We start from the raw sequence: 12,178 nt of genomic DNA, 5'->3' as shown, positions 1-12,178 counted from the left end.
TTTTTCTAGCTCCATTCAGCTGTAGAAGTGATTATGTAGGGCCAGATTTTTTTGAAAGGCAGGGGTTTGTGCTTGCAAAATTGTGCCTCTGAAAATCTGGCCCTGAACTGCACTCTCTAATGCCGCATTGTCCAAACCCAGCACTTAGATCTATGGTTTGCATAGAAAAGCTTTGATGGCCCAGGAATACAACAGTGGGCCATGAGAGTAGGGAGCTGTGGGGGATGCTGTTGGGATGATGTGTCTAACGCAGAGAGTTATCAAACTTGAAACCTTTGCCTCTGTGGTCCTGACATGCTCCCCAAAAGCTGCTTCAGGCTGCAGGTTTGTTTTCGTTACATCAAGAGATCGCTTTATTACAACGTATACCAATATCAGTGGAGGCAATACCAATATTGCAGTTTGTGTAACGATGTGATGAATTAATTTACCAGGCACCTTTAGCCACTCCTTCTACCCACTAACTCCCCAGACTAAAATGTGGGAATAGAATCAATCGTTTTCCCCGCATCACACTGCCAAAGAAATGGTTCCACCTTGTCCCATCAGTTGTGAAATTTTCCCTGTAAACTACCTTGGTTAGAGGCCCAAGATGGGCAGTCTTCAGTCTTGGGTCTGCGACAGCTCTTAGGGTATGTCTGCATAGCAAAGGTAGTACACAGGCTAGCCTGCCCAGGCTAGCCTGCCCAAGCTAGCTTGAATCCAGCTAGGATGGCTAACAATAGCAGTGAAGACAGCACAGTGCTGTCTTTGGAGCAAGCTGGCAAGCAAAGTACATACAGGGCCTGTGCCACCAGGCTTGTGCTACCCAGGCTGAAGCCCACACTGCACTGTTTTCATTGCTCTTGTTACTTGTGTGAGCTGGACTCACGTTTGCTCGTGTAGGCTCACTCACTTGTGGCTTTTGCTGTGCAGACATGCCCTTCAAGAGTTTAAAATCTGATATTTCAGGGTGCAACAGGGGTAGAAACAGGAGCTTTTGCCTATTGGAAAAGGAGAGGTGTTCAGTTTCTCTGTGGGGCCCACCCAGCAGTTGCTTCTAGCCCTGAAAAGGCCTGAGAGATCTGACTTTTAAAGTTATGACCCTTGGGTGCAGAAAAGCTGTTCTGTCTTATAGATTTGTATGGCTCCCTCTGAGTCATGTTCTGTTGAACTGACAGTAGCTAGAGCCCTGGGGTAAAATCCTGGCTTTGCTGAGGTCCACAGAGTTTTGCCATTGACTTCAATGGGGCCAGGATTTCACTCTTTGGCTCTACGTGTGGAGGGATACAAAACTAAAACATGTAAAGTAGTCCTTCTGTGACATGTGTGGCATGCAGAGATACATAAGGCAATGTGGCAAAACCTGGCAATTGCATAACTAGCAAAATGTTACTCCTGTACGTAATGTATTGCTAAGTAATACAGTGTACATGCTGAGAGGTGTAATGGAGCAGTGCTTACATTTCAACCCCTCTAACTGTCCCTCCTGCATTTCCAAACAAGAGAGAGGAGAATAGCACCTTGTGTGTGTGCTTCATTGTTAGGACTTGAATGGCTTCTCATTGTCTGTTGTGCAGTGGGGCAATGCTGCCAGATTTTGCTTTGTACTGTGCTTTGTTCTGGAGTGTTGCACACAAACAAACAAACAAAATCAACTTGTGCAGAGTTTTGTGAAAACTTTCAGACTAGCAAAAATTCTTCTCAGACATGCCAGTGTTTTAACAAAAAAAACAGTTCACCCAGAATATAAGTGCCTTGTCTTGCTTTGGGCCCTTGCATATCTCTGCTTTCCTGGCACATGACATACCTTGGTCAGGTGAGCTAATACTGGTACTTGACCACTGAATCCAGCCCTTGTCCCCACAATAGGCTGAGGCCATCTCTATATGCATTTTCTCTAATATTTTTAATAAAAAAAAATGTTACACATCTGCTCCCTCCCAGGGCCTTACACTTGTAGCCAAAAGGGATAACGAGCAAAAGTCAAGTGCAAATCTGAATCTGTGGTAGGAAGCTTCCATTTGGAACAATAAAAGGTATGTTAATCTAAAAAAACAACAATCCCACAGTAAAAATAGTGTGTAAGAACAGATACATCTATAATTCATTGAGACACTCTGATACTCTGGGAATGAGTGTTGTAGGAAGAAAATGTGTAAATTAATACCGTACTCTGGAGTACGTAACTAAACACATGCAGGGAGCAATTAAAAACAAAAAAAAGCAGTATTAAAAACAAAAAAAAAGCAAAAAAAAGTAGTGCTAAATGTTAGAGAGTATAACCTAAGGGGTGGAACTGAAATGTAATGAGGTGGTTCTCACAGTGGAATGTTTCTGTTTGAGTATGTTCATTGTACGTGTGTTTGAAGTCTCAGCTGAGGATCTAAGCTAAAATTCTACTTCCTAATACATGTGCAGTGTGATTGGGGCTCGGTATAAGTGATCACATAAGATTATGCAAAATGTGCCACGCTGTTCTGCAAAGAGTTATTTCTATTTTGCTAAGAGGAAATTATGTGGTGGTTATTTCTGTAATGGGGGCAATTTAAATTGGGTAAGAATTGTCTTGGAATGTTGTGGTATATAATTATTTTATGAAATATTGTATTTCAATCAGATGTAATGTAAATGGACATGACTGCGAGAATATTTTGTGTAATAGACAATCCCAGTAGCAAATATTTTTATTAAAAAGTATAAAAACCTGCTGATTAAACAAATTACACATATAAGAAACTTCTTTTATAGAGTATTTGGGTCATTAGCATCTACTAATAACTATTCCAGATCTACAACTTTAGACGTGTAAGTAGGTTCATTGAATTCAGGACTGTTCTAAACTTTGCCAGCTTGTAACAAGCCTTGAGATTATAAAAGCCAGAGGGCATTTCAGGAATTCAGCACACTTCAGTCTGCTGGGGAGGTTACATTGACTCAAGGGGGGAATCATCAAGCCCAGTGAAATCATCCTAGAAAGATCCATTTCATTTCTCATAAATGTTGTTTTGTTGCTTATTTGTCTCCATCAGTGGATGTGTAACATACTATACAAGAGAATACCATTGCACATGCATCAGACGCAAAGTATTGATCAGAAAAATATAATATTTCAATACTGTTGTTCAAATTACAGTTAATGAAGGCGATCCTGAAAGCCTCTGTTGGCAGCACTTTCACTGAGCTCAGTGGAGTTCCGCCATCCCAGGGCTTGTAGGTGTGGTCCCAGAGTGAAACTGTCGTAAGAGAACAGTGCTAGACTTTTCAGCAATGGTGGCTAACAAATAATTACAAGCGGTGCAAACTTTGGTCGTTTTGATTAATGGACATTCACACCTTTGTGAGTTTCAGGTTTTAGAAGCCATTTATAGCCACAAATTTGTCTATGGTTTTCAACCCTAACCCCATAAATCAGCCCAAATTGGTGAAGTTGGCCCAAGTTTCAGGTTTGTAACAAACAAAAACTAATTCATAGGGGTCTGATTGCAAAGGTTTTGCCAGCTCAGCAAACAGGGCATCACTTCAGCATCCCTCAAGGCCTGTTTCTTTCACCACAGCACAACTGACCATCGCAATAATTCACACATGTAGAAGAAACTACATCACGTTGCCCAGTGTTGGGACACTGTTACATGATCACCTATCAGTGCATATGGTGCAAATATCCTGGGTCCAGTGTGGTTTAAAATGTCGCCCTTGATTGAAGCACCATTTATACACTAGTTTCTGTGTATCTTTAATGAATGTTTGTACTCCAGTTTTGTATTAAGCCAGTTCTCTGCTTAAATTGTTGCCCTAAGGTGGCATTATTAGTACAGTTGTTTTAACTTGATAATGTCCCTGTTTAATGTCAAATGTAAAGTAAAATATTAGATTTGTTTACTTGAAAAAATACTGCATCCAGGTTTGAGGAGGAAGGGAGTGCGTGGTTCCCCTGCACTGTAGCCAATTTCACCCTAAATCCACTTGTTGTAGGATATGTGTTTAAGCTTTCTGTGAAAGTTTTATTTTTAAGCTCTGTTTGATCTTGCAATGCAAGTGACGTTTCTGTTTTCTCCCTTCAAGGTAAACTGTCCCTCGAAGAGTTTATTAAAGGTGCCAAGAGTGATCCCTCTATTGTGCGATTGTTACAATGTGATCCAAGCAGTGCAAGTCAGTTCTAATTAAACTCTGGACAGTTTGCAAAGAAACTGCTGGCTTGTCGTTCAAGCTTTGCTCGCAAATGGATGCCTTCTCAATCATTCCTCAACTTGCTAGTGGATAAGATTCCATTGCCAGATTTTGTGTGTGCGCTCATGCGTGCGTGTATCAGAGTGAGGACTGCTTCACTCCTCTCACTAACACAAGTGCAACATTCCTTTTGCAGTTCTGTTTTTCTCCCCCTTCATCCCCTCCAATGTTACCACTCACTCTACACGGTTAATGTAATTGAAAGGTATGTTTACATGCAGATACGAAGAGTTCAAATTTCTGGTGAGATATCCCATCTTTTAGTCAGTAAGAATGATGACATTCTAGTAGCCGCAAGAAGATACTAGATAGAATTTTTATCCAACATAGCAGATGGTAGGTCATCACTTTTGAAGCAAAATGTGAACTGAATGGAGTAGAAAGAAGAAGAAAAAAGCTTTTCTGGGCATGGTTCCAAATTGTCTGTGCTTTTGAGGAAAATTGCTTGCACTTATCTAATTGTCTACTTTCTTTTAATATATATATAAATTATATATATATATGGTGAAGTAAAATTTAATATGTAGGTCAGGTATTTAATGCATAAAGTAGAATTCAAGCTTAATTTCTTCTTGTTTGTGATTTATTCAAATCTCGAAGATTGTTTTTGAGATATTTATGCATTAGCAAATTGCTGTTAAAGAAAATGCATGACTAGCAATTTATAGCTATTTCATTCTGTTTCATTACTGAATGCAAATATTTGTTCATTTTTATTGTTTATCGTTCCAGCGTTTACTGTATTAACAAAAGAATAAAAGGAATAAATCCTCATTTTGTATTTCTCAGTGGAGTCCCACTTAGTGGTTGTTGCAGCATTAACTGGCTTTTGAGTGACATGAGGTGATGTGACTCACATTGCTATTCTAAACCTTGCTATGCTCTCCATTCTTTTGCTGTCAATATGTTAATAGTCTTGTGCAATCCAGTGTTATTTAATATCTGCCTAATGCCAAGAAATATTAATTGAAATAAAAGACTACTTTTCTGGTCAATAACTGTCTTATTTTAACCAGTGTACAAGTTACTGTTCCATAGTTGTGCATGTGATGAATATAGTCAGGACAAGAATACTGAAAGCTTTCCTGCCCTTCCCTCCCTTACATCCCCTCATCTAGGGGAGGGGAGGCGACCTATTCCCCGCTGTCCTTCCATGGTTGGCGTCTCTGCTGAGGTTAACCAACAAACGAGTATTTTAGTGCCCACTATGTTGATGGTCCTTGGAAACCCTTCCCCAAAGGAAACCGGACTGAGACTATGACACTGATTTCACACAGTCCACTGAAGATCTGATAGCTCCAAGTCACCACTGGCCTAGGCTGGATTTAGAGTTGGCTGGTAGATAAAGCATCAGGTACTGGAAGTCAGGAAACATAGGTTCTGTCCCTGGCTTCTGCCATTGACTCGCTGTGTGAGTTCCTGCTTCTTCTCTCTGTACCTAAGAAGCACTGTATCAGTGCTCAGTATTACTAATATTGCTCATTAACATAATGGTGTAAGGCTCTATGTCCTATTACGTGTGCGCAGTCCCCCAACAAACCTGCGGCTAACAAATGCAGCCTTTTTTATTAAAAGAAAAATGGACCAAAGTTCCTTTCCAGTATACAGAGGATCTGTGCAGCCAGAAGTACATTTCAGTGAGGTATGTGCCACTGAAACAATATCTGGCATCAATGACATAATATGCAAAGCTTTCCTAGACCCATGTTTATAAAGCACATGCTGAAGTACAGCAAAGTGCTTAAGCATCTGTTTAAGTCAATTAAAGTCAATGGGACTTCAGCGTGTGCCTAAAGTTAAACACGTGCTTAAGTGTTTAGTTGAATAGACAAAGTCTGTGGAATCAGGATACAAGATAGCAGCAATTGGGTGTTTGTATGCACCTTCACTGTAAAAAATGAATTGGGAAAGAGGGCCACTTACAATGCCCGATCAGAGATACTGCTGGATGAAATTTGGCGTAACGTGACCTTTTACCAAACCTTAGCCTGAGAAATGTTTCCATGATCTTATTTTTTTTTAAGAATTTCAGTTTGAACCTCTTAGAAAAACAAACATTCCCCTGTCACCCTGAAAGAAAAAACTAACTAAAACCAATCTGCCTGCCTTTTCCTTGGTCACCCTGGAAGAAATGCTTAAAGTAAACCACATGAACAGTAACAAACAAAATGATGTTTTCGATTCTTCCAGTTTTAATAAGTGAAGATTGTAAGAGAGGAAAGAACTAGGGTTTTTTAATTAACATTTTTCTCTTTTTAAAATCATTTAACAAACAAAAAACATCCTCACCGATGTTACAAATGGCACCTTAGATTGGGTTTATTATCGGTAATTTTCACTCTGCGATAAGTGTCCAAGTCAAGTGAAAAAACAAATAACTAAACAGTTTCATACTACTTTTATAGTCTGTTTCTAGTCTATTTCATCGTCAAGTTCTCATGCCTAGAATGCTGCAGCATTTGAATTGTAAAACACTGTTGCATTAATGACATTTTTGCATGTAATTGTAGCTTAACATTGAGAGACACAAAGTTAAAGTTCTCACAGCAGCCATAGCTCAGGCAAATTGCACACATTTAAAATCTATAGTGCGTAACTAAGCAGAATTATGCCAGTGAAGAGGACTATTTTTGAATTCCCTGTCTGCTTTGTATGATTTTTAAAATATTTTGGTTATGTGTTTAGTCAAAAATCACAAAATTTTGTAAGGATCAGGTAAGCAAAATTATTAGGATCTGATAAATGTCAGACTGATGTGTGTCCCATCCATTCTTTCCTCTTGTTGTCGTTTTCTTTGTTCTGCCATTGCGCATTTCCTTCCCTTTCTGTTCCCAGATTTCTCGTTCTCTGTAAGGACAATCAGACCTTAGAGATCATCAAAGATAAACCTTCATAGAGAGAGTCAAAAAATTTCTGCCTAGTAATCTTTCCCATGGAAAATGTTCATCTCCACAAAAAAATTTTCAGTTGGAAAAATGAAAATTTGGGGGGACTTTTTGAAATAAAACATTTTTCATTTCAATACTTTTCAGAATTTTTCATTCAGTGAAATTTTTCAATCTTTCAACTTTCCGTCTTGGTTCAGAACTCATTCCAAAATGTCAGCCTAGCCCACGGGATGAAAATTCTATTTCCCTCTGCAAGTTCTGCAAGATTGCTGCAGCTTGCTGGGATTCTGCCCAGCTACATTCAAACTGGGATTTTGTCCCATTCCCAGATTTTACTGGCTGCCTGAGCATGCTCTCTGTTCCCCTCTAGCTCTCCCTGAAGTACCTTCCCTCTCCTTCCCGACATCATTTTCTCCCCTTCTTGCATCATCCTGATGCTTTTTTTAGTCCCCTCCACCCATCACCTCTGTAGGTCCTGTGTGTCCCCTTTCACTAGTTTCCTGATTTGTATGCACTAGCTACTATAGTACAATGTATTATGAGGAGTTCAAAATCCCAGAGCTTCCCAGTCTTGTGCTACCTAGTCCACTCATCCCGTTATTAATAATTAGTGTGACAATTCATCAGCTCAGATGCAGACTCTATTATACGGTATTACTGCACTGTACCTAGGTATGGTTGTGTAAGAAATTCCAGGGTTTTGGATACTGTGACCCGTAGAAAACCCTGAGAGCTACTAAATTATTTGGCAAATGATACAACATGCAATATGAGACCATTCTCTCATTCAACCTTAACTCTGCAGTGCTGACGGTTGTTGATGAAACATTAAATTAAAGAAAGGAGTAGGTTTTGCATGTCTTTTATCATTATTTTTATTACATTCAGGACAAAATAGGTCAATACTGTTTTCTGAGCAAATTGGAATTACGTGATCTTGCTAGGGTTCTCCATATTTTTGTGCTGTAAAAAAACAAATGAGAAAAATATCTTGCGATGGGGAAGTGCAGACATTAGTTCTTTAAAACACTACATGGAGACGCCTGAAATTCTGAAAGTTCTACGCCCCAGCCCTCTGAAAATCAAGTACCCTTCAGGTCTCAAGTTCGGCACTAAAAAATTGGCCGTTAGTCACTTTTGAAAATCTTGGCCATGGTCTCTAAGGAGGCTTTCAAAGGGATGAGCTGCTATCCTGACACACAGTGGGGGATGAGGGAAAGCAGTGCCTATACTAGACTGGTCCCCCAAAATGTGCTTCATTGTCATTGTTCCAGATGACATTCTAAACCAGGGATGAAATCTTGGCCCTACTGAGGTCAATGAAAAGCTCTCATAAGAGCCAGAAGTTCACTACAGATACCTATCACTTTGGGGTAAAATTTCCAAAAGCACCTGAGTCCTATTGAAAGCCAGTGGGACTTAGGCTCCTAAATTGCTTAAGTCCAGATCCTCAATAGTATTTCGGACCCAGCCTTTTAAAAGTGTTTAGGTGTTGCACACAGCATTGCAATGCCTAGCTGATTTAGAAACCTAAATTTTATTTTCAAAAGGGATTCAGCCACTTAGGCATGTAAATTCCATCAACAGTCAATGGGATTCAGACGCCTAAGTACCTAAATCCCTTTTGAAATGAGATTTAGGCCCCTAAATCAATTAAGCACTGCATCACTGAGCACAGCAGCACCTAAATACCTTTAAAAATCTGGGTCCTAAGTACCTTTGAGGACCTGAGTCTAAAGTGCTTTTGGAATTTTATCCTTTAGCTATATTATTATCATTAGGCTGGCATTTTAGTGAAAAGGTTAACTGACCGGTCTAGTCTCACCTAACCGTAACAGCCTGTCTAATTGTTCTCTCGGCAGCTGATGATGTAAAGTCCCACCACCAGGGTATCAGTGCAACTCTAAAAGCTGTGGCTAATTAGTATAGATGATCAGACTTTTTTCTATACAATGCAATGCCTATTACACAAATATAAAGTTAAGCCATTAAATCTCAAATTGTTAGTGTCTCTGTGGTTCAGTCTGCAAGTGAAGTAGCCTATTCAAGGCTCTAGCCGAGGGGCAGGCAAACTTTTTGGCCTGAGGGCCACATTGGGTTTCCAAAATTGTATGGAGGGCCATTTGGGGGAGGCTGTGCCTCCCCAAACAGCCAGGCGTGGTCCGGCCCCTGACCTCTATCCAAGCCCCCCGCTTCTCGCCCCTGATGGCCCTCCCGGGACTCCTACCCCATCTGACCGCCCCCAGACCACCGACTGCCCCCCTGCCACCCTATCTAACCCCTCCTCTCTTTCCTGACTGCCCCCCTGGGACGACTGCCCCCATTCAGCCCCCCTGTTCCCTGCTTTCTGACTGCCCCGACCACCCCTCTGAACTCCCCTGCCCTCTAGCCAACCCCACCCCCCCACCACCTTACCGCACTGCCTGGAGTGGGAACAGCAGGGGGGGGGCTGGGGTCTAGCTTCCCGGGGCAGGAGGGTCCTGTGGGCCATAGTTTGCCCACCTCTGCTCTAGCGGAAGCCAGAAGAATGGAGATTCTTTGAACCAGTCCATTTTTCTCTCTTGTTTGATTATGCCTAAGCAAAGTTTGTTTTAGATAATGCCTCTTGCAATGTACGTATGGAACTAGCCTTTGAGTGGGGGCAACTTTTCTTATAAAGCTGAAGAGGAAAAGAAATGCTTATAGAGATGCTCCCCGGGTTATGCAACACCCAACTTATGCAAATTCGCACTTATGGGAAAAGTTCCATAAGCCAGAAATAGGATTGAGTTGCAGAAATTTTTGCGTAATGTACAGGTATACGTTTCCGACGTATGCAAAATTTTTGAGTTACGCAAGGCTTTCCGGAACCGAATGATTGCGTAAGTTGGGGGAGTCTGTATGTATATATTACACTCTGTCTCTCGGCTTTTCCCTGACAGTGTAATAGTCTGTATGGCCTCATTCCATCATGCAAGGTGCCCTTTATTCATATCTAAAAGGTTAAGAATAGTCAGCTAGTTGAATGATCCGATGGGCAGAATAAACTCCATGTAGGTTTGTAGAGACCTTCTTCCAATACAAGACTGACATTTTGAGGACTACAAGCCTTGGTGAAGTCTGAGATTGCGGATAACTCTGTCATTCTCTCCTCTGGAGAAAAGAAGTTTAATTGGAAAAAGGGCTGCAGAATGTACTGTGTGAGGTAACAGGGCTGGAGATCACCTTGAGTATGGCCATGTGTTATGTCAAAACACCTCAAGTTGTTCACAAAGGGAAGGCTCCCTCAGGAATCTCTTCTTGGGCATGGGGAAAATATGATACAAAATACCAAATCCCCTTTTTTTGCGCCTGGTGTAAAATCATTTCCCAGAAGGCGTGGAACTGGGAGAGAGGAGAGATTGGACCGGAATAACTGCTAACTGTTCCTATGAAGCCACTATGGAGGACTGAGAAATCAGATGCAGATCTATAGATCACTACACCTGTTCATGCATCAGTGCCTCACAAATGTATTGTGTATTAATACATGAAGATCTCTACCTCCTCCTTTCCTCCCTCCCCCCCCCACCCTTTCATTCTTTAGAGGGGTATATTTTTAACCAGGGTGGTTGGGTATGTGAATTTGGTGAAGCTACTGAGGGGAAGCTAGGACAGTTGAGAACCTGGCTTCTGCAGAAAGTGGTGTTAGCAATTCAGTAAGTGACACTTCCTCAGAGGTTATATTGTGGTATTACACTGTTGCAGGTGCTGTTTTTCAAATACGGTGTAAAATTGAAGGCCTGACCATTTATTGTCACACGATTCAAAGGCTCGTTTTGTAAGAGGATGTGTGTTTAATTCTGGTATCACCAGATTCTAGTTTGGATAATCGCATTCTGCCCAACTAAATTTCAACCGGAGTAGAATGTTTAGCTACATGTGCCTGAGAAATACGTATCCGAAGGTATTCTCAGGCTGTGCCAAACTGTTGTGTGGTGTTGCGGCTCACAATTCACCAACGAATGCTGTTCACTGCAAAGGTGGCTTCATTTCAGCGCTGAATGACGAGAGCTGTGTGCAGAGCATAATTTTATAAAGGGCTTTCAGCTTTCTCTGAGAAAAAAAGGGCTTCCATATTGCTAAATGCAAGTTTGTAATCAAAAAGAAAATAATTATATAAGATTATTAGCAAATCACAGTAAATTTCTAATAGGAAGACAAAACATACTGTCTAAAAAAATCAGTGAGACAAGGTGGGTGAGATAATATCTTTTATTGGACCAACTTCTTTTGGGGAAAGAGACACGCTTTTGAGTTACACAGAGCTCTTCTTCGGGTCCTGAAAATCTAAACATAATTAATGTATTTAATATTAGTAATTAATAAGCATGAATTCAGTACAAATATTAAATGCATTCTCCTTTGTTGGAAACAAAAGATTCTGACTGATTTAATCCTCATTTCGTGTAGACTGCTTTAAAATAGTGTGTCCCCCAAGGTTATTTCTGTGAGGAATACATAGCTTCTGAATTTTTAATATTTGAAAAGCCTACAGTAAACAGACTTCACATTTACAGCCACATAGTACAGTATATGGAACAGTTGTAGGGCTATTACATTAGGCAGTTTCCTGCAAAAATGGATTTTTCTTTGCCACAAGATCATGGTTTTACAGATGAGCAAACCAGTCCCCAGACAGCCTGTTGTTAAACAGTGTGATTCATTTGCAAATGTTTTAGGAATCTATTTAAATGCACCATGGGTAGACTGGAATCCTAAAGACCAAGGGCCAGATTCTCATCTCACTCCCACTACATTTAAATTCTGTTAGCTTCAGTTGAGTTGCTCTTTAATTGTATCCGAATCAGAGCCTGAGTTTGCGTGATTCGCCAAAGGCTGGTGCAAAAAATCAGGCTAAAAGGTCAGCTCCTGTTTTCTCTAGTTGTGTCTGTGCCTTTGGCTTAACTGCTAAAAAGAGGGGGGAGGGGACGGTGGTGGCACAGAGGGGAGTTGTTCGCTTGCTATAAAATCCTAGTGGAGATAAGGCACTGTAGTTTTACTATGAGGTAGCTAAGCGAAGTCAACCCCTGGGTGGGAGTAAAGTGCTGACCTGGCCTAGC

General features: G+C 40.9%; 1 protein-coding gene across 2 annotated transcripts in view; it reads left to right on the top strand.

Annotated features, from left to right (window-relative positions):
* The window catches only part of HPCAL1 (hippocalcin like 1), a 106,396-nt gene extending 101,189 nt beyond the window's left edge, over positions 1-5,207 (top strand). For both annotated transcript variants that reach the window (XM_073336025.2, XM_073336026.2), the window contains one exon: positions 4,045-5,207. In XM_073336025.2, the coding sequence (XP_073192126.1) occupies positions 4,045-4,142 (98 nt within the window). In that variant the 3' untranslated portion in view covers positions 4,143-5,207. The remainder of the gene's footprint in view (positions 1-4,044) is intronic.
* Positions 5,208-12,178: the final 6,971 nt, after the last annotated feature.

This window comes from Lepidochelys kempii, chromosome 3 (genome assembly GCF_965140285.1).
Source record: "Lepidochelys kempii isolate rLepKem1 chromosome 3, rLepKem1.hap1, whole genome shotgun sequence".
Lineage (NCBI taxonomy): Eukaryota > Metazoa > Chordata > Testudines > Cheloniidae > Lepidochelys > Lepidochelys kempii.
This window is presented reverse-complemented; position numbering and strand designations above follow the sequence as displayed.